Source organism: Paroedura picta, chromosome 15, assembly GCF_049243985.1.
Source record: "Paroedura picta isolate Pp20150507F chromosome 15, Ppicta_v3.0, whole genome shotgun sequence".
NCBI lineage: Eukaryota > Metazoa > Chordata > Lepidosauria > Squamata > Gekkonidae > Paroedura > Paroedura picta.
In genome coordinates, this window is record NC_135383.1 from 3033572 (window position 1) to 3057542 (window position 23971).

At 53.0% G+C, this 23971-nt stretch overlaps 1 protein-coding gene and 1 long non-coding RNA gene across 8 annotated transcripts in view; one reads left to right on the top strand and one right to left on the bottom strand.

Annotated features, from left to right (window-relative positions):
* Window positions 1–23971, top strand: part of RERE (arginine-glutamic acid dipeptide repeats) — a 220896-nt gene that overhangs the window by 186123 nt on the left and 10802 nt on the right. For 6 of the 7 annotated variants that reach the window (XM_077312430.1, XM_077312429.1, XM_077312432.1 and 3 more), the window contains 6 exons: window positions 17797–17959; window positions 19166–19258; window positions 20469–20668; window positions 21076–21237; window positions 21573–21686; window positions 22246–23615. In XM_077312430.1, the coding sequence (XP_077168545.1) occupies window positions 17797–17959; window positions 19166–19258; window positions 20469–20668; window positions 21076–21237; window positions 21573–21686; window positions 22246–23615 (2102 nt within the window). The remainder of the gene's footprint in view (window positions 1–17796; window positions 17960–19165; window positions 19259–20468; window positions 20669–21075; window positions 21238–21572; window positions 21687–22245; window positions 23616–23971) is intronic. The other variant, XM_077312431.1, reaches the window with a different exon arrangement.
* Window positions 2971–6546, bottom strand: LOC143824712 (uncharacterized). Its single transcript, XR_013226840.1, has 2 exons — window positions 6486–6546; window positions 2971–3619 (listed from the first exon to the last, which is right to left on the bottom strand). It is a non-coding gene; the product is annotated as an uncharacterized LOC143824712 (long non-coding RNA).

Sequence of the window (23971 nt, forward strand, 5' to 3'; positions counted from 1 at the left end):
CGCTGGGTTAAGGCGTTTATTGATCTGATAACTCAGGAATCTGCCGTTTTCCTGAGCCATTTGTTGTGCTGGATTTCCACTGCCTGGTTTTAGAAGTTCATTCTTCTGTTGCAAGGCTTGGAAATTTCTCTTGAAAGTGTTTTGTGTGTGTGTGAGAAAGAGAGAGAGAAGCCACACAATGACCCAAATGGGATCACAGATTTAAGTCTCTCTCATCTGCAACTCGGGATTTATGTATTATTTAGCCAGGCTGAATTTCAGCTTCCAAAGAGAAGCTGCAAGGTATTTTGCTATGGAAAAGAGACCTGCCGGACAACTTTTCACCCCCGGTACAGGATTAGGTGCTCGTAGCACTCTAGGAGCTGGGTTTGTAAGAGGTTCTCTGGTGGGCGAGACACAAAGACTATTCTCATTCCTCCCAATTGCCACTTCTTTCAGAAAATATAATCTGGGTCTTTAGCAACGTTGGTTTCCCCTTAGGAAACTGGTGGGTCCCTGTATCTTGTGGGGATCAGTGGGTTGAATCCGCATGCCCCAGAGATGTCGGACCCGCTGAGAAGACTCCACGAGTGCTCCTTGTCAACCCGTTAGCGGCTCATGCTCTAACTGGATGCCAGCGCCCCCGTCACCTTGCAAGCCGCCCCGTAGCCGAGCTCTCTACATTGCTGCGTTTCTCCTTGACTGGTTATGGGCTCTGGTTTCATCGTCTCTTGCAGGGGTAGTCAAACTGTGGCCCTCCAGATGTCCATGGACTACATTTCCCATGAGCCCCTGCCAGCGAATGCTGGCAGGGGCTCATGGGAACTGTAGTCCATGGACATCCGGAGGGCCGCAGTTTGACTACCCCTGCTTGCACGGCTTTTGCTCCAGCGCTTCTCCTTCTCCATCCTTGGCTCAGAACACAAAGCCAAGGGGATCCCATCCATCTGCCCAGTGTGAAGGTCTCCATTTTGTTTTATGAGCCCCGAATCCTTGGAAGGCTGCGGGAGAACAGCTGTTTCGTGCTGCCGGTGTTTAACGCCCTGCCGCATTGTTGAGCTTCATCCCATTTAATAATTATCTCCAGCATCCCCCGCTGGAGTCTCACCCGCTCGGCGGCTTTGTGCTCGCGGCAGGCCGCGGCTGAGGAGCGATTGGCTGCGGATGCCCGTTAACTCATCTTCAGGGGGGGATCCCACTGCCTACCCATTAATTAAAACCCTGTAATTAGGTACCAGCCCTTTGTGTGAAGTTTCAGACCTGGCCTCCTCCTTCCCTTTGATGTCACTCCTGAGGGCTTCCTTGACCCGGCCAAGTCTGGTCTCCATGGTTTTGGTCTTGACTTCTATCAAAGGGGACGGATGGGCTGTCAGATCCCGCTCGCTGCCTTCCCCTGCTTGTCTGGAGACGTGTTGCAATGTGCTCAGTGTTCCAGGTTTAGCAAATGAGGGGTAATTGATGAAGCACATCAAGGGCCTTCCTTAATGGGAACGTCACCGACCATTCTGAGCAAGGCCTGACCCATGGGCTGAATGGAGGGGAGTGGGAGTGTAGAGGTCTTTTAGGAATAGACAGCCATCTGATTAATTGTAATTGTATGGGGTGTTTTTAGGGTGTTTTTGTTGCATGTCATTACTGTTGTAAACCACTGCGAGACTTTTGGAGAGCAGTGGTATAGAAATTTATATGAATGAATGAATGAATGAATGAATGAATGAATGAATGAATGAATGAATGAATGAATGAATGAATGAAAATGAATGATGTATAGGAATGCTCGGTGACGCATTCTTTGAATTACAGCCCCTCTAGTGCAGTGGTTCCCAAATGGCTGCCAACCCCTTGGCTTCTAGGCTTCTAGGCCACTTCCCTAGTGCGACCCACCACCACACATACACACAAACGAACACACACCTCTTTCCTGGCGTTGGGCCTACTGCCTACACTTCTTTTTTGGTTGTCGTGCCACGGCCATATTTTAGTGTATAGAAAAAGGGTTCTTTGTGGCAGTCATTTGTAAAAGCTCACTGGGGAGAAGGACAGGCAGGGAAAGAAAGAGAGGGAAGTGAGCAATGGAAACCCCACGGCCAGGAGCGAGAAGGCTTTTCCAGCCTCCCCAAGATGGAGACGTTTGGAGAAGGGTTTGCCACCCCTGGGTTAAGGGATTCCTGGAGATCTGGGGAGGGGAAGGAGGTCAGCAGGAATGAGAATCCCATCCAGCCTCCCTTCCAAAGCTGTTGTTTTCTTCAAGAAGCTAAGCAGGGTTGGCCCTGGTCCGCACTGGGATGGGAGACCACCAAGGGAGCCCTGGGTCACTGCTCTCCAGAGGCAGGCCGTGGCAAGCCACTTTGGAACGTCTCTCACTAGGAAAACGCAGCGGCAGCAGGAGGAGCCAACGTACTGCCCCCAAATTCCTCACTACCACCCCTGTTTCCATGAAGCCGTTTCTGGAGCTGCAGTGGCTAGGGGAAATGCTCACTTGGCTTCCTCCAGCAGGCTAAGTTGCCATTAGAGTCCCTTGCCCCTGGAAGATCTTCTCCAGCATGATCCAGCCTTACTTGTCAAGTTGCAGGAATTCAGTCCGTGTCTCTTCTGGTGTCAAGAGCCTGCTAGCATGGCACTGCTGTAGACCATGGCCTTTTTTGGGGGTATTATTATTGTTAGAAATTCTCAGTGCTGCTCCGGAGTCCAGTGTCGTTTTTGTCCTTTGCGCACCAGGGGGCAGTGACTATGCCGTCCAGCCCCGGTCGGCTGGGCACCCTTCCTTGTTGCAGTACAAATATTCATATTTTTTCCCCCCAGTCGGCTGTCTTCTCATCTCTCCCCTATTACGGCAAATTGTTATAATATTGGAACGTGCGTGGCCTTCCACCTCCCGGCGGAGCGCGTCACGTGTGGCTCTTCACAGAGGCGGCCGGCGCCGGACGGTAACCACGGCAACCGCGCCGCAATTTAGTTACCGGTATTAAAAAGAAAATAACCCAGAATGGATCTAATCTCAAGTTTTATTTACCTCTCTTTCTTACTCCGTGCCGCTGGAAGTCACTGGGTTCGAACGGCGGCAGAGCAGGAAAGCAAATGGCAGCGCAGGACCCCGCGGCGACCCCCCCCCCCATAGCGCCCCTGCAATCTCCTGCTATTTGCTCCTCGGTATATACTTTAACACAGAGACGCAAGAGAATGGCTTGTGGCTGGAAGGGGCAGTTCGGTCTCTGCTTCCCAACCGGCCTTTGATGCGTCCGCAGAAGAAGGGTGGAGGAGACGGGCGGAAAGGAAGCGGCGGTGATCCGCCGATAGCGGTCAGCAGTGGCTGCATGTACCCGCCCACTTGGGAAGAAGCTGAGAGAATGATAACCTCGGAACATTAATTGTACAAGAGTTGGTAGCCGACTGCTGCTTGTTAGTAGCCAAATGCGAGACCCAGTCTCACCCTGAAATGGTGCTGAGGGGGGGGGGTCGGGGGAGGCTGGTTTAACAGGCAGGTGACCCCTGGTGAGCAGCCCGTGGAGAGCCATGGGTGAGAGAGGCCTGAGCTAACCCTTGAGCAGATTCTGATGGCGATCGCAAGGATGCGACAGTTATGCATATTGCATCGTGTTTGGCTGGAGCGGTTGCAGGGCCTGCGTCCTTCATGTTCTCCCTGGTGAGAGAGAGAGAAGACAGTGAGTGAATCACTCATTCCTCAGAAGCAGGATTGGGGGGGGGGGGGCGATTGCCCCCAAGCAAGTCAAGACACTGAGCTTATTGCAACCTTGGCTGGGTGTTTAGTTGATTTTAAAATCCACCCACAAGTTCCCAGTTACAAAAACTGTCTCCTTAAGGCAGGGGTAGTCAAACTTGCAGCCCTCCAGATGTCCATGGACTACAATTCCCATGAGCCCCTGCTGGCTGCAGTTTGACTACCCCTGCCTTAAGGCATCAGGTTTCCTTTGCAGGGTTGTGAGTGGCCGGTAGGTGGACAGAGCATCCTAGTCAAGCCGCTCTCTGATACCTCCTGGAAAACTTTCCAAGGTGAGTTTTCCTTATTTGTCTCCCACACACTTTAATAACACTTGATTGATGTTGTGCCTTCGTAATGCATTGCGTGAAACAAGGAATACCAAGAACAAGAAAACCAGCCGAGTTTGAGGACTGTCTGTTCAGCGCCATAAGCAGGGTGGCTCTTGCAGATGAAGCTATTAACATTTTCGTGGCTAAGCACCACAATTCATTTTTGTTTGTCTGTTTGCAGACAGTTTCCTTTCATCGATGCATCCCATTCCTTCTGCCGCTTTCTCGTGTGCTTTTTATTACCAAGACAATTTGCATGAAAGCGGCATCTGTGTTTGTGTTAATCTGAAGCTCCTCCTGGCTCCCTGTCTGAAGCCACAGTGTTGTGCTAGCCCAGTGGTCCCTCTGCAGGCTGACAAGATAACTGGTGCAGCTGGAAGACCTGGTGGGGTGGACGGGGGGAGGGGGGAACAGGGCTGAAGTCTGTTTTCAGTGGACAGGGAATACCCCTCCTTCCCGAAAAGATTTCTCTCAACCAAGCAGGCAGGAGATGGTTTTTAACCATTGGGGCTCTTGGGAATTGCAGTCCATGGACATCTGGAGGGCCACAGTTTGACTACCCCTGGCGTAAGGTTTCTACGACAGCCTATGATCTGGACCAAGCAGAGCATCCCACCCCACAAGTTGCATGTGGCAGGAAAGAGAGGCTGCCAAGAAGCACGTCCTGTCCATAAAGAGACTCTTTCCTCACAAGGATGCAGGGGTGGTCATGCCGGATTTGGCCAGGGGTCCGTCTCACCCAGAAACCAGTTCCCACCCGATCAGAGTCGGATGCTGCAGTGATCCCCGTGGAGCTTTGTTGAAATTAGCCCACCTTGTGGGAGAGCAGGTCTGAACCGGGGAGCACACGGAGGTTATAGCTCACACTCTCATTTCTTCAGAACACTTTTTTATCCCACGTTCTCAGATAAAAGCCCTTCACTGCTATGCTCCGGCCCCACTCTTAAGATTTCAAAGTCACAAAGGAGTTTAAAGATGCCTGAAGACCTAGCATTCATTTTCTCTAAGCACTGTCATCTCGCATAGCCAAATTTGCCTTCTGCCAAGAATGGAAAAGCCTCTCTCCATGCCGTCTGCTACCCATGCTATCCCGAGACATGACCGACTATTACCCAAGCACTCGCCACCGGGAGGGGTGTATGAAAAGCCACAAGCGGACAGAGAAGGAACCAACCCAACCATCGCAATGTAATCCTCAGATTGATCGTACTTTGTGAGCCAGGCTGCTCCAAAGCGACGCCCGGCACTTGTTTCGGTCAACACTCGAGACATCCTTAGAGTGAATCAGGCTGTTGGTCCACCAAGGTCAGGAGGGTCTGCTCAGATCGGCAGCGGCTTTCCAGGGTCTCAAGCCAAGGCCTTTCGTATCACCGACTGCCCGGTCCTTTCAACAGGAGATTGAACCCGGGACCTCCCGCTTGCAAAGGTCTGATTCAGCACCAAGCAGCGTCATGTGTCCCAATGCTGGCCAACCAGAGAGGGGAAGGCCATGCCTGAGCACTGCTGCCTCTCTGAACACAGCGCCATCCCCCTCTCCCCGCCGCCGCCCTCACATTTCCATAGGCCATGATCAACGGTCTAAGTCGGTGGTTCAGCATGGCGGGCGGGCCCTCTATTTGTCAGGAGCGAATCACAGCCACAGCCTGTTTTGGCTCTCCACGGCCCCTGCTGCCTCGAGCAATTCATCACCTCTCCTTTCTTGCTAGCGGCATTCTTTTTTTTTTATTATTCTTTTGGACTCCCGACTAACCTCCGGCTCCTGCTTGACCTTTCCATTAGCATGTCCGTCCAGGTGCAGAGCCGGCGACTGGCAGCTCCGCAAACAGCCCATCAGCACCACGCGAATGCGTAGAAAAGGGAGCGTGACATAACAAGCAGTAGTTTCCTGTCTGAAATAAGCCGCACAGCCCCAGCCGGCTGACAGATCCGTGTGCGTATTTTAATTCAAGGCCGATCTGCAGTAGCCGGCATTTTGTGACAAATGAAGCAACTGGAGAGAGAACCCAGCTCCCCTGCCCAGTCTGTCTTGCTCCGATCCTGCCATTTCCAAGAGGGTGGGTCATTTTACGTGGGCTGGTGAAATACCAGTGCCCTCTCACGTCCTTCTGTCCTTCCAAGGAGTTCAGGAAAGAGCACAAGAGGGGCTCTCTCCTTTTGTCCCAAATATGCCCCCAAAAGCATCCTGAGTGGACAACAAACTGCGCTAAGACCGTCCAGAGAGGGGCAAGACAGAGAGGGGATCTCTCTTGCCCGTCACACGGATGCTCTGATAATCTCTCCCGTGTCCTCCTCTCTGGTCTTCTGCTGTCCCCCCTCCACTTCCTCACCTCTGCTGCCAACTCATTCATCTCCCTCATCATTATATAACCACGTGATTTCCTCCCCTGCCCCTATAGGGGTTTTCATCTAGGGCTTTCTCAGTACTCCCTAATCCAGCAAGGACTCCTTGTTCTTACCTTCAGAGTCCTCCGTGGCTCCATTTCCTTCCTGCCTCCAGTTCTGCCACCCACAACCTGGTCTCTCAATCAACTCTGCCCCTCCTTCTTTGCCAACCTCGTGGCTGGCAGTGCCCGGTGCCTCCTCTTTTGCTCCTTCAGACCTACCCTCAGTTTCCTGTTACTTTGTTCCTCTGCCTGCCAGCCCTTCTCTAGCATTGTAAACAAATGGAGCTTCCTTCCTCATTCTGATCTGGCCCGTGGGGGTCCCTCTAGCTCCAGAGCAGTCTTGTCTGCTCTGACTGGGATTAGCTCTGCAGAGGAAGGTCTTTCCTGACATTTACCGGTTGAAATCCCTCTACCTGGAGATGCAGGGGACTGAGGGTAATTGAGACGTCGTACTGGACTGACTGCCGGTGCTTTTGGGTAACTGGGATGTCTTGAAAAGTGGCCAAGCAACACGGCCTGTTCCTTCTTCAGCTGATGCCCCCTTTCTCCAAAGGATGGCATGCTTCCTGATGCCAGCTTGAACGCTGTGGGTTTAAGAAGAATAATTGTGTTTTTTTGTTGTTATTTAAAACCCTTTTATACCAACTTTGCACTCAAATCAGGGTCCACAAGATGGCAAGCATTTAAGAAAGCAAGACACGAGAGCAATAAAAACACGGCTAAGACTATAAAATCCAGTTCAAAACGACACTAGGCCCGTAACCATCACTGGGCGTATGCCGGATGAAACAAACAAACAGAAAGTTTCACCTGATAGAGGGAAACAGACGAATTTCCCTGGGGAAGGAGCTCTAGAGCTTTGGTGCCCCAACTGAGAAGGCCCTTTCTTAGGTTGCTGCTTGTCTAGCTCCTGAAGACAGGGGGCAGCCTAAGATGACCAGGATGTACAAGAAGGTATGTGTGGGAGGAGGCGGTCCATAGACTTTGTTGGCCTCAGTCCATACAGGGACTTAAAGGTCAGGCCCAGCACCTGGAATTGAGCCTGGAACCAAACCGGAAGCCAGGGTAGATGGAACGAGATCGGATAGGGTCCCCTGTGGCCCAGTTCAGTCTACACTTGTACATATGTGCATCCTGTAGCTCCAATGGCCAGAGCCTTGTAGGCAGAAGCGGTGCTTGGTTGGGCGGGGGGCACCTTTCCCCCCTTTGGTTCCCCGGCTGATTTGCACAGATATGACTACTCGGAGACAGTTTTGAACGAGCAAATGTAACGGAAGCTGCCCTGATCTGCAATGGGGGAGGTAAGTGTTTGTTATGACAAGCATAATCTAGTTTTAATTAGCAAGATACTTTGCAGCATGCTGGTCGGTGCTCCATAGTCATTTTTCTTCTTTAACTAATGAAGTTTTTAGTAATTCGCGGCTTTGTTGTTGTGGCTGCTGAGTTATAAAGAATGGAGATTGATTAGACGTTCTGCCTCCCCGCTAAGGCAAGCCTAAGCGCTGCTTAAAGCACAATTAGGAGAGCAGCGAAGTTCATATTTTAAAGCCCGGGTGACAAAGGGAAAAGAAAGAAGCCCCTCCTGTGTTTTACGCCTCCCTCTCCAAGCGTCCCCCCCCCTCCGATTCTCCCCCTTAAATTAATTGGTTTTGATGTGCCGACCACAGCAGAAAATGCTTCACGAAGCTTCAGATTCGATGGCTGAAGCCCTGCCTCCTTTTTACAAACAGACGTCTCGGTTTCAAAAGCTGTATCTTGCTTGATAATCCCCATCCTCCACATTAAAGAAACCTACAAAATAGCAGGACTGTAGAGGCCTTTTTGGCGGTTGTTTTGCTTCCCGGTAGCCATTATATGCCTCCCATGCAAAAAAAAAAAGAAAGAAAGAAAATCCCCCCTCTCCAACAACCACCCTTTCTCTTAGCTCAAAAATGGATTTCCCTCCAGCCACTGTCATTCAATTATCACCTCGGGAAATGCACAGATATAACTGATGATCCCTCTAAAGCAGGCTGTGGTGTTCTGCCCCCTCCCATCTCTCACATCTCGCCCGGCTCCCATCATTAAATGTAACACTGCCGACGTGCATTATGTAGGGTGACCCTGACGGCTGTCACTTTGATGCCGTGCCGAGATAATAAGACTGCACATGTAATGAAGGGCAGATAAATAGAAAAATGTTTACGGGGTAGAGCACGGTGGGTTTGAAGAGCTTTATGGCTTCTTGTTCCTGCTCCCCGTCTCCCTTTTTTCCTCCAACACGGAACTGCCATCGCTCTGTCTGTGGATGTGTGTGTGTGTGAGAGAGAGAGGGAACACAATAAAGAATATCACACAGGCTGTTTGAGTCCAGCTGGCAGAGGCATGCAGCCTGGTTTCTCTGTTCCCGAATTCGGGCCACACCAGGCCAGAAAGAAAGCAGCCAGTTTGTGCGAAAGGGAAGTTGAGGCACAGAGTGCAGAGTTATGGCCGGTTCTGTGTGAAGAGCTTGGCGCGGAGGTGTCAATTTTGGAAACCCTCCCTTTGTATTCAAACACCTGCACAGCAAATAGCTCTTGAAATGCGGCTAGCCTGTTTCCTAGATTGTCAAAAGCTGCCACCCTCCGTCCGAAAAGAATTCCTGTTAGATTTGGACTTGCTCCCGAGCAAGCGTGCTGGGCCGCAGAAACGATTTTGCAGAATCAAAGACCCGAATGGGCGTGCTCCCTTTTGTCTGCATTTTATATCTGCCATTGTGTGGTCATAATAGAAATCCAGTTTCTTCTTGGGTTTTTTTTTGGGGGGGGGGGTTAAAAAATGCCCCTGCTGCAGTTTGAAGTGTTTTGCCTTTTTATTTTCCCTTTAAAGATCAGTGGTTGTCTTTTCCTGGCTTCCTTCCCTGGATGTTTATTTGCGTATAAATATAGCTCAGCGGTCTGATCCCATGGAACGGGAGAGGTTTTGTCACCCATCTCTCCTCCCCTCCTTGATAGATAATTTTGGAAGGCTTCACAAGTTTCTTTTTGGCTCTCCCGCCTCCCTGCGGCCATAGGCTCAGCGATGCAGTCTCCTGCAATGCCGTGTTCTGTCACTAGGAGCCACTCTCTGCATCTTTAGTCTTGAAACTGGGGTCAGTTTCCAATACCCATTTGCTCCCCTGCCCCAATCTCAGGAGCAGGATGCCAACTGGAGCTGCCTAGCAGAGCTGCTCCCCTGGGATGCTAAAGAAACCAAATAAACAGATAAATAAATTATTGGGCTTCAAAAAGAGATTTGAGATTTACAGATAAACAAAGGACAACATTTCCATTTCACAGACTGACCAAGTGGATATTTCAAACCAAAATACTCAGACTCTCTTGCCAATGCCTTATAAGAAATAATGCACACAAACACATTGTGCAAATTCACTTTCCAGGGTTTGTGCAGGCCTACATATCCTCTTTCTTTGGGCCCAGTTTCAAGACGTTCTCTGCACCTTTCCCATGTCCCATGTTGAGTTTCCATGTGAATTTCAGGTTCCCTCCCCCGTCTTCTAAATTCACACCTTGCTTAAGGGTGTATGGAGTTTGGGAGAAACAGCCATCTTTACCAAAACAAACAAATGTAGACAGTTTTGGAGTTAGTTTCACATTACTCTGATAGAAGTAGACAGACCACATGGCCTGTCATTTGAACTTTGTGGATCGCAGGCTCTGCTGGGGTAGAAACCGGAGAAGGAGGGAGGAGAGAAGCTATATGGGGCTTGCATTTCGTTTGCCTGCTCGTCATTCTGTCGTCGGCTTAAATCAGAACAGTAAATCCTTTGGGGCACGAAGGATGCCACCTCTGGGCAAACGTCTTCCTGGTTGTGCTTACTTCACAGAGCGTGCAAGGAGATTTCATCTGGTTGGTTGGAAGAAAACTAGGTGACAGTCGAGTCGATTTGCAGGGGAAGGCCACGAGAGTCCCCATGAAGGGAAAGACCATAACCAAATTACAAAACAGAGGATTATTGTTTCTTTGCAAGGAGTTTCTGCTGCCTCTCTGTGGGTTTCTGCATTTACCCCCCTGGATTCTTAGCTTGGAAAAAAGAAATTGGATTCCAGCATTCTGTTATAGGCAGAATTCTGTACGCATCAAGCCAGTACATGGTTGCCCCAACTAGACCAAGTCCGGTGTTTCAAGCAGGCCTGTTCTAAGCCCTTGTGTTGTGTTCTAAAATGCACCCATGGTTTGGAGCTGGGCTCTCCATGCCTGCCCTTGCAGCATTCAAAAAGCAGGGAACTGTGATCCATGAAGACACAGGTCAATGTGCTAACACGCTGGCACCAAAGAGCCGGTTTCAGTATGCCAGGGAGTATGTGGAATCGAGGCAGATAATTTTAACGCAGCTGTTCTTGTACATGCCCAATATTGAGTTTGAAACAGGCTTGCCATGAGGAGGCATTAACTGGGGTGCCTATTCTGGATTATTTGGTGTAGTGATTAGGAGTGCGGACTTCTAATCTGGCATGACGGGTTCGATTCTGCAGCCAGCTGGGTGACCTTTGGATCGCCACGGCACTGATCAAACTGTTCTGACCGGGCAGTGATATCAGGGCTCTCTCAGCCTCACCCACCCCACAGGGTGTCTGTTGTGGGGAGAGGAAAGGGAAGGTGATTGTAAGCTGCTTTGAGCCTCCTTCGGATAGAGAAAAGCGGCATATAAGAACCAACTCTTCTTCTTCTATTTGAGAAAGTAGATTGTGAACCACATATTGTAGGGAGCAGGGGGAATTATAAGCTAGGTTTTAAAGCAAATTTAGTTTTAGGAAACGGCCTGGGGGGGGGGGTTGATTCTGACATCAGCTATGGTTCCAAATTGACACACTCCTTCTCCCCCAATGGGCAGTGCTAACTTGCAGTCCTTCTACACCTCGTTGAGGCACCTGCCTTCAGCAAATTAGACCTCCCTTCTCTCCTCCAGTCATGGAGGGTCATGACTGGGGAAGGCACTGGCAAACCACCCCGTATTGAGTCTGCCATGAAAACGCTGGAGGGCGTCACCCCAAGGGTCAGACATGAATCGGTGCTTGCACAGGGGATACCTTTACCTTCTTTCCTCCAGACAGCGATTTCAAAAATCACGCTAATGGTCCGAAGACAGCCCTTGACTCCTCGAGTGAGGCCCCTAAATTCAGGGTCGATGGCAGTCGGCGCAGATTAAGGAAATGCAAGCAGCTTCCCATCCTCGGGGGTTTGGGGGGAAGAGCCCCGCCGCCGCAAAAGAGCCACTTTAAAAATCCCCCGCGCACATTTTTATTGTGTGGTCCCCGACTAGATGGTGACATTTAGAAGAAATACCCTAGGAAGTAGTTTAGCCAGGAGAAGAGTTTTTAATCATGTGTTTTTATAACACCGCAGAAGGTCCTAATTGTTCCTTGAAATGCCTTTTTCTAGACTTCCCGTAAGATATTTCCGGGGACGCCTTGTGTCCCCGCAGACCCACGGTGGACATTAATCAGCCCGGCTGCACAATCTGTCGAGACTTATTGCTTAATTAGAAGACGCAGAAACCTATTTGTCATCTGTTGACAGACAGGGGGGGGCCGAGGAAGAGAATGGGAGTAATATTCGGGGTCACCCCTCCACGAAGAGAGCAGGAAGCTGCCTTTGGAAAGGGAGCAGAAGGGCAACCAGACCTCTCCCCTCCACACAAGTCTTTGGTTCGAGGCCCCCTGTGCCAGGACTGCCAACCTCCAGGTGGGGCCTGGAGATCTCCTGGAATTCCAGCTCGTCTCCAGACGACAGAGGTTGGTACCCCTGGAGAAAACAGCCACTTTGGAGGGTAGATTCTGCGGCATTTCACCCCACAGAGGTCCAGGCTCCCCACAGGCTCCATCCCTGAATCTCCCAAACCAGAGGGAATAAGCCTCCTTTATACAAAAACTCTTTTTTTTTGCATTCTCCATCAGCACCCACTTTATGGTGTAGGGCAGGGGTAGTCAACCTGTGGTCCTCCAGATGTCCATGGACTACAATTCCCATGAGCCCCTGCCAGCATTTGCATTTGCTGGCAGGGGCTTATGGAAATTGTAGTCCATGAACATCTGGAAGACCACAGGTTGACTACCCCTGTTGTAGGGGTCTTTTAATGAGTGTGTGTGTGTGTGTGTCTTTTCATGGCTGTGCCCTGCACATAGCTCTGTGTCTGTCTGTGTGGCCCCCCTCGTCTTGAAAGTGCTACCCTTGAGGAGGTGAAAGAGAAACTCTTTGCCCCGAAGAGGCCCTTGAAGGCGAGCCACAGGACTGGCTTGGCCAGGGCGGAAGGAGAGGCGGAGAGCTGGCCAGGATGCCGAAGCACACTCAGGCTGGCTGCCCTCATCAGGTGTTTACCGAAGGCAGGAGGGAACCTGCAGCAGCAGCAGCCCGGCACAGCCTGTTCTGTCTGTTTGCAATTTGAAATCCCCCTGATAAGGAGGTGCGAGAACACGGGGACAGAGGCACAGCCCAGCGTTCCTTTGTTCCCGGCAAATAAACCCAATCTAGTTGCTCGTTTAGGAACATAAAAGAGGCACGCCAGAAGAGGAAAACAGAGGTGGGCGAAAACAGCAAGCAGAACAATGCGTCTCGCGGCACCTCTAAAAGCCCGCGTATGCACTGCGGCATTCCGTTTCGTTATTTTTAGGACTGTGGCGGTGGGCCGTGAGCGCCTGTGTGTGTGTGTGTGTGTGTGTGTTTGCCTCCTTGCGGAAAGGGAGGAAAGGGGGAGAAGAGTCGCTGCTTGGAGGAAAGCTGATCCTGAAGGTGAGCAGAGCAAGGCCCAGGGAGCCCAGCAGCTTTTCCAGCAGCATCCGGCCTGATCTGATGCTATCGGCAGGAAGGCGTAGAAGCCAAAGCTACCCGCTTTCTGGCATCTATAAAATCTTAAAGCTAAAGGTATCCCCTGTGCAAGCACCGGGCCATGTCTGACCCTTGGGGTGACGCCCTCCAGCATTTTCATGGCATACTGAATACCGGGGTGGTTTGCCAGTGCCTTCCCCAGTCATTACCATTTACCCCCCAGCAGCAAGCTGGGTACTCACTTTACCGACCTCGGAAGGATGGAAGGCTGCGTCAACCTTGAGCCAGCTGCTGGGATCGAACTCCCAGCCTCGTGGGCAGAGCGTTCAGACAGCATTTCTGCTGCCTTACCACTCTGCGCCACAAGAGGCTCATAAAATCTTAGGGCCAGTTTAAACATGCTGATGGATTCACTATAAAGAAGCCCTCACCCACGGGGGGGCAGGAAGAGAATAGCCACCCTCGGAGTCTGACCAGAGACATCTGTGAATCCTGAATTCACTCTTCGTTTAGCGGCTGACCTTGAGTCACAGAGGATCGTTGCATCATGTATCCTGAGCACCACATGGGGGGGGACCCTTGGCCGAGGGCACAGGGATATGGGAGCGTCTTTCCATGCCACCAGCACGTGTACATTTGGGCCGGGGACTGGGCCCCTGTGCGCCTTCCCCTCCCTCAGTCAGCGGGCCGCAAGGTCCCCTTTTGGCATGACATTGGCCGCTGTCCCATTGCATCCCTGGGGCAGGATCCAGCCAGAAATTGGCCCGGAGGGGTGTGTTCTCAGCAGGTCAGGCAGGGGAGCTGAGCCCGGTGGGACTGGTCTTGCGTTTCAGGAGTCTGAAGAAGAGCGCAGGGCACAGTGACTAAGAGAAAACGAGGACAGGAATCCTGCGTTTTTTCCGCCAGGGGCCTTGACACGTCTCTCGCTGAGGATCTTTCCGCGGCTGCCATGAGATGGTTTTTAAAAATAGATGTGGATGTGCTCTGGGTAGGATTGGCTGCCCCCGGGGTGTGCGAGGCGCGGAGCAGCAGTCCTTGGCCCTGCACCCGGCCTCCCCTTGCTGAACCAGGCTCCTGCACGGCCTGTTTCCCGGCAAGGAAGGAGGTGAGATCCACCAGAACGCCTCCTCCTGGGCTGCCTCCGTGGCCAAAAGAGCCGACTCACCCGGCAGCCCAGCTGTGAAGGGCCCTTTTGATCAACGATTGTTAATGTTTCAGGAGGCTATTGATTTCCGCAGCCGCTTTTGTTCCCTGGATTTATGCGCCATGGATGGGCCTTCTTCTGTGCTGCTCTCTCTCCCTCTCTCTCTCCGCATGTTTGATTACCGCACAATTGACTCGCCCATGTCGTCTCCCTGTTTGTGGGGCGGAAGCTCTCTCTGGTGTGTGTGTTTGTGTTCAAGCGCTGGCCACCCAGGCAGCCGCCAATACGCCGTTCCTAATCCTCTCCTAGTCACTCCACTCCGGCATTTAATTCCTTTGCTAGACATGATAGCCTTTGAGAGTGCGGGCAAGGCAGCGGGTAAAACCTGGGGCGGAGTTTGCGTCCCGGCAAAGGGTTTCAAGTGCCTGCTAATTGTCCTCTCCTTCTCCCTTGTTCAGATGACCGGCAGGGGCTGCCAAGGACGGAGGACGGTTCTCAAGTTAGCCTGTTCAGCGAGAACTGCTTTGCCAGACCTGCGTGTTTCTCCTTGCATCGCAGGTTTTTAGCAGCAGGTCTTGAAGCCCCTACAGGGTTTATAAAGGGTCCATGTCCTGGTTTTGAGGTCTGCCTCTTTGTGCCAGGCCAGGCTTTTAATGAGGGTTTTTTGTTTTGGTTTATTGCTGGGTCTTTTACCGTTTTGTTTTTGTTGTTTTCATTTTGTAAGTGCCCCTGGGCAGATTTCTGGAGAACCTGCATAGCAGTTTTTTTTCCTCCTACATAATGCCATGCAACTTGTGGCCTGAGTTTCAGTGGCACCTAAACCGTGGCTGCGTTTGCTGGTTTTGTCATAACCCCCCCCTGAAGTGACTTAAGCCTTGTCCTAACCCACTTTAGCTGTGCTCGTTGGACTTACAGTCCACGCCCCCCCACCCCCAGCCTGCCCCTGGTCTCTGCCGTGGAACTCTCCGTGGCTGCGTGGAAGCCGTTGCCACTTGAATGGCTGCTTGCAGGTCTGATGTCGACCAACGTGGGAGGAGCCTGGAGCTCAGCGGTTTCGCTCACACACTTTCCATGCACTGGGTTCGAATCCTGGGCGTTTTCTGCTAGAACAGTGTCAAGGTAGGAAAAGTTAGGGAAGGGTTTCTTTCTGCCGGAGACCTTGAATGACGCACAATATCGACCGTGGATGTTCAGAATTGGCAACAAAACGCTGCAGATACGATCTTCGGGTGGAAGGAAGTGTTGGTGGGAGGGTTTAAGCATCTATCACCCGCTGCTTAAATGTAGTCTGTGGCCTTAAGTGCCTTTTATCTGGTAAACATGTATTTGCACATACACATAAATGTTCATGGACCCGTATTCCCCATTCAGCGTGCCTTGTGCATTTTGGGAGTTGTGGTTGCACACATGGTTTTGCCAGAAGGGTGTCACAACTGTAATCACTTCTGAGTTTTTATAAGGATTAGATCATGCCGGTGATTCCAGGAGCAGACCCCTACTCTCCTTCCTTCCTTCCTTCCTTCCTTCCTTCCTTCCTTCCTTCCTTCCTTCCTTCCTTCCTTCCTTCCTTCCTTCCTTCCTTCCTTCCTTCCTTCCTTCCTTCCTTCCTTCCTTCCTTTTTTCTGAGCTTTTTGTTTTGGGGAGGCCAGTGAGAAACACCTCCAGTTCTCTTGCGGCTTGAAAGCACCCCTGCCTTTCCCCCCTCTTCCCCTGGAAGCCACTTGGAAATGACAGGGTTTCAGAGCAAAAGGAGAGGAGATTAAAACTGCCTGCTGTGCTCCAGCTCCGCATTACACCTGCCAGCTTGACTATCCTCTGCTCTCGTTTTTGAACGTGGGCCAAGTTCATTACACTGTGGAATTATCTCCGATATGTGCTTTTACTGTCTTAATTATCTTAGCGCGGCCACGTAGATTCAGATTTTAAAAAGAAATGGATTGTTTAATGCGACTTCAGTGTTTTTAAGAGCGCTTGTCTCGTACGCTTTCCTCTCAGGTGCACTTTTTCCAAACCCAGAAGTGTTGCCGGGAGGTATTTTGTTTGTTAATATCCAAAAATAGAATCATATATTTTTCCCCTTTCCGATGGTACTTCTTTCCAACTAGTAAAATTCAAAGTTTATGGTTCACGTGTCAGTGCGGGTTTTAAAAGCACATCTGTGCCGTTCCGTGGCGTTTGGGGCCACGTCTGCACCGCGAGCAGCAGATACTACATTGCCAGCCGTTCTCCGAAATGCGATCCTTGGACGTTCCGGTGGGCCAGAGCTTGCAGTGCAAACTTCCAGATGGCTTCCATTTGGGTCAGCCATCCTCTTTTTAAACGAAACCTAAAGAAAGTGGAGTCCATGTTGAACACCTCCCCCCTCCAGCCCTCCCTCTGTTCCCCATGCTCGGGTGTTGCCATGGCTGGCTCCTCCCCAAGGGTTGACATCAAAACAGTTCTTGAGTGGGTGGTCTTGGGGGTCATCGCCCTCATCCCCCGTCCATCACACTAGTGGGAAAATAAAATCATCGGCATAGGTTTGCGGTAGTGTTTCAATACAGCCTCAGTCCTCCCCTTCCTCTTCTGGACAGGGCTGTCCCCATCCACCCTTTATTCTTTCCTGTGGTGTTTCCTGCCATAGGAAACAGTGGCGGTCACCCTGTTCAGGAGGAGGGGCTGCAGCTCAGAGGCAGAGCACGTGCATTGCCCATAGAAGGGTCTGCTCTGGCAGCTCAAGTTCATTCAGGGTTCTCCAACATAGTACTTCCCTGGGCACCTATCGAGCCTTTCAGAAACTGAGCATGCCCATTGAAAGGCAGGGCTTATTACTGGCTGAACCCTTTCACATTAAATGGTTTTCTTCTGAGGGACCAGCTCTGCTGGCTTGACACGGGTGTGGTTCTGTTTCCCATTCAGACTATCCTTCATCCCAGGAGGTATTCTGTTTTGTTCCTCCCCCTCAGGCAGCCATTTTCAGTTTGGCTCCTCCCCCTCAGGCAGCCATTTTCGGCTTGGATTCACTTTCTGTGGCAGCCACTTTGAGGCGCTACTCACCACTCCTGCTCAGACGTCCCAAGGTGCCTGCCGGCTCTGAAAGGCTGGGGAGCCTGAGCTGGGAATGACCTCCCTCTGCTTAGAGTGGTGGGCATCTGCTGGCTGTCAGAGTAGACAGTACTGTCCTCGCTGCACAGGTGACCTGCGTCTATCAGGCAGCTTTGCTCGGGTCTGTATCGTGTCCTCTCCCACTATAGTGTTTGAGTACCTCTTGGCTAAGAGCATCAGAGCAGGAGGCTGGTGCGGCTGCCGTGGTTTTCTGTAGACCTCCCTCCTTTTTCTGCCCCACTCCACCCCTGTGATCTCCAAGGACGTGGTGGTGGCATACTTCAGAGCCTTTGGAGAGGATTGTGTGTGCGAGAGAGGGAGCGTGCCCAGCTGCCATTTTTGACAACCTTGTGATTCTTTCCACTTTTGCAGGGAGAACTGATCACCTTCTACTACTACTGGAAGAAAACGCCCGAAGCGGCGAGTTCCCGGGCTCACCGCAGGCATAGGAGGCAGGCCGTCTTCCGGAGAATTAAGACCCGAACGGCTTCCACGCCGGTTAACACTCCCTCCAGGCCCCCCTCCAGCGAGTTCTGTAAGTAGGAGGCTAAAAGCAGGGCATTTATCTCTGTTTGGACGCACAGGGCCACCGAGGAAGGTAATCGCTCTCCGCCTCGGACCAGACGCAGCCAGGGAAATGGAGTTCGAGCCCCCGTCTGCACTCGCGTGCTCTATTCATTATCCCCATGGATGGTGGGCGGCGGGGATCAGAAAGCAACTGGCTTGCCCTGGTAGGAGGCAGTGTAGCAAAAAGAAAAAGGCTGCTGCAGAGAGATGGCTGGCCCGTTTAGGCTTCTGTTTGTCCCAATTTACATGGGAATATGGAGGTTTTCTACCGCGCTGTCCACCCGCATCTGACAAGCACATAGTTCCTGATTTCATCTGCTGGCACATGCTGAGCTGCGTGTTTCAGAGAAAGGCCTTTTTTTGTCTACAGTAAAATAGCTGGATTCAAGTCCAGTAGCTCCCTATAGACCAACCAGATTATCAGAGTATGAGCTTTTGCAAGTCGAAGCTCCCTTCATCAGATACAAGTAGGAATGGAGGTCCCTGAGTCCTTATACCCCATATGAAGGTGAGACAGGTGTTGGAAAGAAAGGAGTCAGGATGGGAGCTATGAAGCATACATAATTCAACTTCCCCTTGGTGCAGAATTTAGATTAACTGGTAGAAGCATTTTACCCCTCTTTGAATACAGAACACGCACCATGCTGAATGCCCCTTTGGTAATAACTCTGTGCAGGGGAGAGGAATTAACAATGACAGGGTCACTGTCTTTTGTTGAGCACAGCAGCCCCTTAATCTAGCACAGTGTGGGTGAGCTGAGGCCCCATCCCCACAGGGGGCCTGTGTTTCCGGGACCCAGTAAGGCACCTTGCCTTGGCTGTCCACACCTGGGGCTAGCAGGCAACAAGGCGGTCCATGTGACTCTGGTGTCAGGAATGCCTTGCTTCCTCTGGAGGTGGCATGTAGCTCAATAGTGGGTCACAGGTTTTCCCTACCTGTCGAAGGCCCTGTCCCTAGCTAAGAGGATGCAGTTAAGATCTGCCTTTCAAGCCTTTTCTGATCTGGATTCTGGCTGTTCTTAAAGAACCCAGGGTGGCAGGTTCCTCAGCTGCAGACAACCTCGGCCATAAACGTGGCGTTTTCCGATGGTGGCATGACAAAAAAAAAAAAAAAAGCAAAGATGGAGAAACTTCCTGACTTTTTCTTCTCCTTCCTTTTCCTTTGTCAATTTTAGTGGATCTGAGTTCAGCCAGCGAGGATGACTTCGACAGCGAAGACAGCGAGCAGGAGCTGAAGGGCTACGCCTGCCGGCACTGCTTCACCACCAGTAGGCATCCTCTCCTCTCCTCTCCTCCCCCCAAAAAGCCTTGATCACTTTCTGCCATTTAAGATTGTGACCTGTGACCTAATGCCCCTTCCGCCATTTTGGACGCACAATGCCGGAGTCCCTAATCCTGGCTCTGGGTCAGTAGCATCTCTGCATTGCAAGCGGGAAGAGGGAGGCCAGGAGTGGGTCCTGAGGGCCTCCAAAGGATTCAGAGTACAAGTGAGATTTGTGCTACAAACTTCCCGTCCTCCAGTGACTCGTGAACCGAGAGCAGCAGCCGCACGGTTGGCACCCTGAGCGTGCCGCTTGCGTACTGATTGGGTACAACAGGGCATTAACGGCAGATGCCTCAGTTCCGGGGAGAGGCCTGTGTTGAAAAACGGCCGGCCCAACCTGAAGTCTCATTGCCTTTTTGGACACGCTCCAGGGAAGAGTGCTCGTTCCAGTTCTCTCTTACGGGGACTCATTTCGGTTGCCGTGATTGTAATGGGGGCTTGTGCAATTGTGTCAGTCTATTTCCGTTTATGTGCCGCTGCCAGATGGAGGCCTCAGGTGGGCCTTAACGGATGGAACACAGGAAACAAACACCCGGAATACACACAAGAAAAAATGTATATTTTTCAAAACTAAAAGAATTAAACCACTGCTGGATTTTAGATCTATGCAAGACTGTTGCTAGAGCCTCTTGTGGCGCAGAGTGGTAAGGCAGCAGTCATGCAGTCTGAAAGCTTTGCCCATGAGGCTGGGAGTTCGATCCCAGCAGCCGGCTCAGCCTTCCATCCTTCCGAGGTCGGTAAAATGAGTACCCAGCTTGCTGGGGGGTAAACGGTAATGACTGGGGAAGGCACTGGCAAACCACCCCGTATTGAGTCTGCCATGAAAACGCTGGAGGGCCTCACCCCAAGGGTCAGACATGACCCGGTGCTTGCACAGGGGATACCTTTACCTTTAAGACTGTTGCCCTTATTGAAACTGCCCCTCACCTAGAAAGAGAGACTCTCATCTCTTATACGGCTGGAGTTGCCATACTGAAAAGTTAGGGTAGCCAAATTCCAGGTGGGGCGTAGGTAACGCCCAGAGTGACCACTAGAGATGCCCGCCTCCAGCCGTGAAATTTGTGAGCATTTAAGATGGCAAAGAGTTTTGCCCGCTCAGAGTCTATAACGACGCCGTCTGCCTGTTGCTTGCTCCCCTTCTGTGTCGGCCGCAGCCTCCAAGGACTGGCACCACGGCGGGCGGGAGAACATCCTCCTGTGCACCGACTGCCGCCTCCACTTCAAGAAGTACGGGGAGCTCCCGCCCATCGAGAAGCCAGTGGACCCGCCCCCCTTTATGTTCAAGCCTGTCAAAGAGGAGGAAGATGGGCTCAGCGGGAAGCATAGCATGAGGACACGGAGGAGTCGAGGCTCGGTAGGTTGCTCGCGGCCTTCCCCTCCGTCCCGCCTTCCGTCTCGCAGGGGGAACTCGGACCGTAAGCCTGGTCCGCAGAGCAGGAGGCTGTTCTGATCCCGTTCGCTCTTTCTTGCCGTGTCTGTCACGGTTTTGCGAGTTTGCGTGTGTGCAAATGCGCTTTCAGGAACATGGGTTTGCTTCTGAGCAAGTTCTCTGTGTTCAAAACAGACAGGCAGGAGGGATATAGCAACACAAAATGGGGGGAAAATTATTTGCTATATTCTGAGATGCTTTTGGGTATGAAGTTGTCGCTGTTTCTGGAGGTCCAAAAGGGCACCTGATCCGTTCCGAGGGAGCCTTTTGCCCACCAGCCACCGTGCAGCAGCCTTAGTCCCCCCTTCCTGCCCTTCTCTGTTGGCCGGCAGATGTCTGCACTACGCAGCGGTCGCAAGAAGCAGCCCACCAGCCCCGATGGTCGAAGCTCCCCCATCAACGAAGACATCCGGTCCAGCGGCCGCAACTCCCCCAGCGCTGCCAGCACCTCGAGTAACGACAGCAAAGCGGACTCCGTGAAGAAGTCCACCAAGGTACGTCCGGACTGCTCCAAGAGGCACTCGCGGGCCTGGCCTGACGTCGGCCGGATGAATTCACGGAGGGGGCAGCCGATTGGCCGAACGGCACAGTGGAACCTCCTCCGTGCGTTGAGGAGGCCCGCCTCTTGAGTACGGGGAAGGGCAGGGATGTAGGGGACTGTGGAAAAGAGGACGGTGGCCTAGATGGGACATAATGGTCGTTCTTCCTACAACTCCCAAGCTTAGCTTGAATGTGGACGACGGTTAAGGGCATGAAACTGCTGCTCAGTAATCCTCAGACGTTCCTCCCTCTTAACGTCACCTTCCTTCCCATTTCTCATGTGCGGCAGAAGATAAAAGAGGAGGCATCGTCTCCTCTCAAGAGTTCCAAACGGCAGCGAGAAAAGGCGGCGTCCGACTCGGAAGAGCCTGAAAGAATCAACGCCAAAAAAACCAAAACTCAAGTAGGTCCCAAAAGGGAGTCTTCTGACTTGGGAATGAGCCCTTTTCACTGGGCTGGTAACAAAGCATATTTTTTAAGTGGGGGAGGTCCGTAAGGAGACTCGTGTTTCTGTCTGGTGGGGCACTCTCAGGAGGACACCCCCTCCCTCCCCAAGGGGTTTGATTAGTGTGGAGAGGTTTGGCGCGTACCCAGATTTTCATTCGGGGGCAATCTGGTGCACCTAAACTGGTTCCCAGCTGGCACCCACTCTGGTGTTTTAGAGTGGAGAAACCCCCTGAAACATTTTTCAGGAGTGATTTGGGTGGGAAGCAGAGCTGTGGACACGCCCACCCGGGGCTCCTCCCCCTCCCATCCCCTCCAGGCCCATCATTGACCCTTTTAGGAGGGGACTGGTCAACATGACCATACATTTATGACCTGATAAATGTTTAAAATTTTTTGAAAATATATTACACATCAATGAACTCCGAGCCATTTGAGAAACCCTTCCGGGACCGTCGAGAAGCCCAGGTTGAGACAGCCGGCCTTACGAGAAGCTCTTCTTCCTTCTATCCCGCCAGGAGATCAGCAGGCCCAATTCCCCGTCGGAGGGCGAAGGGGAAGGGGAGAGCTCCGACAGCCGCAGCGTGAACGACGAGGGGAGCAGCGACCCCAAGGACATCGACCAGGACAACCGGAGCACCTCGCCCAGCATCCCCAGCCCCCAGGACAACGAGAGCGACTCCGATTCGTCGGCTCAGCAGCTCCAAGCAAGCACCGGCCCCTCCCAGCCCCCGCCTGCCCCTCTCCCCGCGTCCACGCAGCTGCCCACGCCCTTGCCTGTTGTTTCCAGCCCCCCCTCGTCAGTCCCCTCCCACACTTCTCCGGCGTCCCAAGCCCCCAGCCAGCCACTGGGCCCGGCGCCCCCTCATTCCCACATCCAGCAAGGCCCCTCTCTCCATCCCCAGAGGCTCCCTTCGCCGCACCCGCCTCTGCAGCCGCTGGCCGTGCCCCCGAGCCAGTCCCAGGGCCCCCCCACCTCTCAGCCGCACCAGCAGCCTCCGCTCCATGGGCCGATCCCGGCGGTCCCCCACGGCCTCCCGCCCCAGCCCCTCCTGCCTCACCCGGCCTCCTCTCAGCCTTTCCCGCTGCCGCCCCAGTCCTCGTCCTCCATTCAGTCTCAGGTTCCCCTGCAGCCGCAGGCCGCCTCTCACCCCCACGCAGCGCCGCAGGTCCCGGCAACGCAGCCCCCTTTGCAGGCATCGTCCCCCCTGCAGCAGCCGCCGCTCCCCCAGCTGCCCCGAGAGCAGCCCCTGCCCCCGGCCCCCATCTCCATGCCTCACATCAAGCCGCCACCCACCACCCCCATCCCTCCGCTGCCCACCCCGGCACACAAGCATCCGCCCCACCTCGCGGGGCCCTCCCCCTTCTCCATGAACGCCAACCTGCCGCCCCCGCCCGCCCTGAAGCCGCTGAGCTCCCTCTCGACTCACCACCCGCCCTCTGCGCATCCCCCTCCCTTGCAGCTGATGCCCCAGAGCCAGCCCCTGCAGCCGTCTCCCGCCCAGCCCCCCGTCCTGACGCAGAGCCAGAGCCTGCCTCCCTCCGCCAGCCACCCCTCCCCGGGCCTCCACCCGGTCCCTTCGCAGCCCCCTTTCTCTCAGCACCCTTTTGCCCCTGGGGGCCCGCCCTCCATCACGCCGCCCTCTTGCCCCTCCACTTCCACGCCGCCTTCTGTGCCTGGCGTCCCGCCACCGACCGCTGTCTCCACCTCGGCCACCTCCTGCGGAAACGTCCCGGTGGTGACGCCCTGCACGATACCGCCCATCCAGATTAAGGAGGAGGCCCCGGATGAGGCGGAGGAGCCGGAAAGCCCGCCCTCCCCGCCCAGGAGTCCGTCACCAGAACCCACGGTGGTGGACACGCCGAGCCACGCGAGCCAGTCGGCTAGGTAAGGAGGACGGGGTAGATCCTCCCAGCTCTCTGCTGGGGCAGGGGGCTGCCAGCTAGGGTTGCTCTTTCTCACTTGAGGGTTTTAAAGTGTGAAACAGCAAGAAGAGAAGGAATTGGTTCTTATACACCGCTTTTCTGTACCCGAAGGAGTCTCAAAGTGGCTTCCAGTTGCCTTCCCTTTCCTCTCCCCACAACAGACACCCTGTGAGGTGGGTGAGGCTGAGAGAGCCCTGAGATTCCTGCTCGGCCAGAACAGATTTATCAGTGCTGTGAGTGGCCCAAGGTCACCCAGCTGGCTGCATATGGAGGAGTGAGGAATCAAACCCGGCTTAGATTAGATGTTGACAATCCTGA